The 4,984-nt window shown below is 37.4% G+C and overlaps 1 protein-coding gene across 1 annotated transcript; it reads right to left on the minus strand.

The window, feature by feature from the left end:
• Positions 1 to 1,448: 1,448 nt before the first annotated feature.
• LOC127121825 (uncharacterized) lies at positions 1,449 to 2,042 on the minus strand. The gene has a single exon (XM_051052261.1). It carries the CDS (start codon positions 2,040 to 2,042, stop codon positions 1,449 to 1,451), a length of 594 nt encoding a protein of 197 aa, XP_050908218.1.
• Between the last annotated feature and the right edge of the window lie 2,942 nt (positions 2,043 to 4,984).

Below are 4,984 nucleotides of genomic sequence, written 5' to 3' on the forward strand. Positions count from 1 at the left end.
ATTAAAGAAAGTGACATTTCACAAACAATCAAGAAAGGTAAAAGTATTGAGCATGTATGATATAATTGATTTTGTTGATAAAAATAATCCCAAAAAGACGATTGATTACAAAGAAGCAATTCCTAAAAGAGGTTTTTGCAAAAGAAAATGAAAAACTATAATGGCAATGGAAATATCTCGGATTTCCACCAACACTCAACTCCACTATGGTCCTTATGTCCTCGAAGGTCCTCTGATCTTTCTTTCTGGAGAAGGTGATTGGATCAACTCGTTGAGGAGTGTGGGGAGATTCTTTACGGGATATAGCCTCTCGCTTTCATAAATTCCAAATTTTTGCCTAGACCACCCTTTCGGGTTTTCAGTCTACCAGGATACCCATTTTTTTTGCATAAGTCTCCCTTTCGGGTTTTCAACTTATTCGGCTTTCTCTTTTTTCTTTTAGGCGTAGTATTTTTTTACTGCACCCGTATTCACATGGGGTGGAAGATCTTCGCCATCCACAGTTGAAAATATCAAGGATTTTCCATAAAAGACCTTTCTCACAACATATGGACCTTCATAGTTCAACATCCATTTGCCCTTAGGATCAATGTGAATTGGTAGAATCTTCCTCAACACGAGGTCTTCGACCTTGACATTATGAGGAAAAACCTTTTTGTCGTGTGCCCTTTTGATACATTGTTGGTAGAGTTGGCCATGGCAGATGGCTATTAAACGCTTATCATTAATGAGGTTTAACTGGTAAATTATGTCTTGTACCCATTCAGCCTCGTCAGGCTTGACGTCGGTCAAAATCCTTAAATAAGGAATCTCTACTTCAAATGACAAAACTGCATTCATGCTATACATAAAATAGAAGGGGGTTGCCCTAGTGGAGGCATGTACGAACGTACGATAGCCATGCAACGCAAATGGGAGAATCTCATGCAAATCTTTATAGGTCCCCACCATCTTTTGTATGATTTTTTTGATAGTTTTATTAGCTACATCGACAACTCCATACATCTTGGGTCGATGTGGCGATGAGTTATAGTGTTTGATCTTGAAGCTCTGGTATAACTCCTTCATCATCTTGTTATTGAGGTTAGATCCATTTTCAATAATGATCCTGTTGGGGACCCCATAAGGGCAAATGATTTATTTTCTTATGAAGCAAGCCACTACTTGTCTTGTAACATTTGTGTACGAGATCTCTTCCACCCACTATGTGAAGTAGTATATGGCTACCAAGATGAATCAATGCCCATTTAAGGTTGTTGGCAAAATACGTCTGATCACGCCAATGGCCCACATGGCGAAAGGCCAAGGTGATGTTAGGACATTGAGTGGTACTGGTGGTACATGGATTTTGTCAGCATAGATTTGGGATTTATGGCACGTTTGGACGTGGCAGTAACAATCATCCCCTATGGTTATCCAATAGTAGTCGACCCTCTGGATTCTCTTCACTATTTTATATCTAATGGCATGCGTCTAAAGGAACCTTCATGGATTTCCATTATAATCTGGTTTGCTTCGCTTTTGTCTACACACCTGAGCAACACCGAATCATAATTCCTCTTGTACAAAACCCATCCACTTAAAAATAACCTGGATGATAGTTTCCAAAGATACTTCTTGTCGGTGATGTATACGTTCTCATGATACTTTTGGCTTTCTAGGAACTTCAGGATGTTGTAGAACCAAGGATGGTCATCAGTTTCTTCTTCGGCTGCCAGGCAGTAAGATGGCTCGTCCAAGTAGTCAAGGTGGAAAGTTGGTGCTTCATTCTTATATTTGACTTTAAACATGGATGAAAGAGTAGCTAAGGCATCATCCAACTGATTTTCCACTTGAGGGATGTGGTGAAAGGTAATCTCGTCAAAGTATAGGACCAACTTTAGGACATGCTCCTTGTAAGCGATTACCTTGTGATCTCGAGCTTCCCATTCTCCTTTGACTTGGTTGATGAACAAGGTTAAGTCTTTATAAACCTCAAGAATTTTGATCCTAAGATCAATGGCAACCTCAATACCAAAGATGCATGCCTCGTACTCCGCCATATTGTTGGTACAATCAAAGTACAACCTTGCGGTGAAGGGTAAGTGAAAACCAGTTCAGGAGGTGATGATTGCCCCAATGCCATTGCCATGAGCGTTAGAACCTTTATCAAATACAAGCATCCACCGAGATCTAGGTTCTGGTCCTTCTTCGGGGTCGGGGATGTTGCAATCCCTTATCAACATGATATCTTCATCGGGGAATTCGAAGCATATAGCCTGGTAGTCCTCAAAGGGATGGTGAGCAAGATAGTCAAATAACACACTCCTTTTGATAGATTTTTGAGTGACATGTTGAATGTCGTACTCAGTTAAATCCATTTGCCAACAGGCTACTCTATATGTTAGAGCAGGTTTCTCAAAGATATACTTGACTAGATCCATCTTGGAGATTAAGAGCGTTATATGTATGAGCATGTATTACCCTGGGAGTTTGGTAGCCCAAGTAAGTGAACAATAAGTCTTTTCTAGCATTAAATACCCACTATCGCAATCGATAAACTTATTGCTCAAGTAGTATATGGCGTGCTTTTTTCTTTCAGTCTCATCATGTTGGCCAATGACACATCCCATAGATCCCTCAAGAACGGTGAGGTACATGATCAAAGGTCTGTCGGGCACCAAAGGCATCAAAATCAGAGGTTCTTGTAGGTACTCCTTGATTTTCTCGAAGACATTTTGGCAGTTATCATTCCAAATGACAGCTTGATCCTTTTAAAGTAGTTTAAAGATTGGCTCACAGGTAGTCGTAAAGTGAGGTATGAACATAGCTATGTAGTTCAATCTACCTAGAAATCCTCAGACTTACTTTTCAGTTTGGGGCACAGGCATAACTTGTATGGCTTTTACCTTCTCAGGATCTACTTCGATACCATATTGATTGATGATAAAACCTAGTAGTCTTCCAGATCTTACCCCAAACATGCATTTACTGGGATTGAGCCTCAACTTTGTAGCAGTAAATTCGTGACTATTAAGTTATGGATAAGCTAGACGTCAATAAAATAAGAGTCATCGCCGCGCTTTTATTGTTTCTAAGGGAAAAGGGGAAAAGTACGAACAAAACCCAAAAGATAAGAAGTTTTCAAATCAAAACTAATAAAATGCCAGAGATTATAGGTAAGGGGTTGGTTACACAAAGGGAAGGTGTTAGCACCCAAAGTGTCCTAGGTACTCCTAGGGAGCCCTTTCTTATGTGCATATGTGTTTTGTACAAATGATGTTTGCAAACAAATAGAATGGGGGGATGAGAAAAGAATTCATTAATTATATTTTTTTTGACAAGACCTTCGGACTTGTGCCTACGTACCAACATAAAAATGAGGAATCAAAATCTCGTAATTCGTGGTATCAATTTCAAAACGAGTGCATTGCTTTTAATAAAAATTTAAGTTTGAAAGGCACAGGGGCCTAAAATGGTTTGGATGAGTGTTAGTTCTTTTAGGCTTTTGAAATTTTAAGTCAAGTATAGTTAAGTTTATTTACAAGTTTGATTAGGAAAAGAGTTTAAAAATGCAATGGTATAAGGCCAAAGTTTCTAGTTTACAAAATAGTCTAAGTTTAGAAAACAGACACAAGCAAAGAAGATTTTTAAAAGGGAGGGAGATATTTTGAAATTAAATAAATAGGGAGGAGATGAAGAGACTAATCCTAAGCACAACATTAAAAGTTGAGAGTTGAAAAGATCTAACCAATGGGCTGCAATCCAATAGACAAGAATGTCATATAGAAACCCAAATTTCCCTTGGACTTTAGAATCAAGCAACAAATAATACATAAAATAGCAAGTTGAAGAGCAAGGCATCAAATAAAGATAATAACATCCAAGCTTAGCAACTCCATGATCTTCTTCAAAATTTGCCCATGTATCAGATGACTTCAAAGATGGCATAAGTCACAGGTTCAAAATAACAGCTTCAATGATCATGTTGTAGATGAATTCAAATGGATCTTCAAAGTTATATCAGAAGAATGTTTACTTCACAAGCACTTGGTTTCATGAAAGTTGGCATTGGTCAATTCCTTTGCATTGGGAGTGTTGCCTAAATTCTAAGTCCAATTGTCTCAGATTAAACCAACAGTCCACACTCCACACAAGATATTTTTTAGGGATTTTGTTCTTATTATGTACATTAATGGTCAAAGATCACACAAACAAACACAACACAAAATCATAATATGTCACAAAATATGGTCCAAGTGGACAAAGTGAAAATGACATTAACATAAACAATTAGAATGGTATGAATAATAGCAAATGAATAAAGCTTAAAAGTTAAAGTGCATTGAAAGTAAATAACTTGAAATTAAATGTTAGTTGTTAATGAGTTAGAAGTTAGTATTGTTTTTGCTTTTGTTTTAAGTCATTCTTTGGAGAACACTCAACCTACTAATCACAAGCATGGATCCTTGAACCAAGACATCTTCCAAAGGAAGGAAAAAAGACCAAGTTTCCACACAATACCATGAAAGAGGGGAGACTTACAATCTCACTAACTAGAATGTTATGTCTTTTGTGTCAAAATTTAGCGCTATGTTAAGCAATCATAATTGGACTTATGTAGAAGTCACAACTATTTGAGGTTAGGCAATAGAATTTTGATGTTAATGCATGTTAGAGACATAGTATGATGAACTATGCTCAAGAAACATACCACACACAAAAAGAATATGCAAAGTGGGGGACCTAATCTCATCCATATTTATGTTAATTTTTCAATCAACTAGCCTTAGGATATAGAGATATCATAGGTCTATGACATGAATGCATAAAGAAGGGGAATGAGATGAAGAGGAAGGGGGAATGGATCAAACACAAATTGGACAAATGAGGACTTTTACCAAGTTAAGATCATTCATTCATTTTGGGAGATGGAATGTACATTCCATCAATCCCCTAAATCCAATTATCTTAACATAACAAAGTCAAATCAACCTTGACCAAG

Source organism: Lathyrus oleraceus, chromosome 2, assembly GCF_024323335.1.
Source record: "Lathyrus oleraceus cultivar Zhongwan6 chromosome 2, CAAS_Psat_ZW6_1.0, whole genome shotgun sequence".
In the NCBI taxonomy this organism is placed as follows: domain Eukaryota; kingdom Viridiplantae; phylum Streptophyta; class Magnoliopsida; order Fabales; family Fabaceae; genus Lathyrus; species Lathyrus oleraceus.

Coding starts and splice junctions, on each gene's coding strand:
- LOC127121825 (XM_051052261.1), bottom strand. CDS start 2,042: ATGGCGGAGTACGAGGCATGCATCTTTGGTATTGAGGTTGCCATTGAT.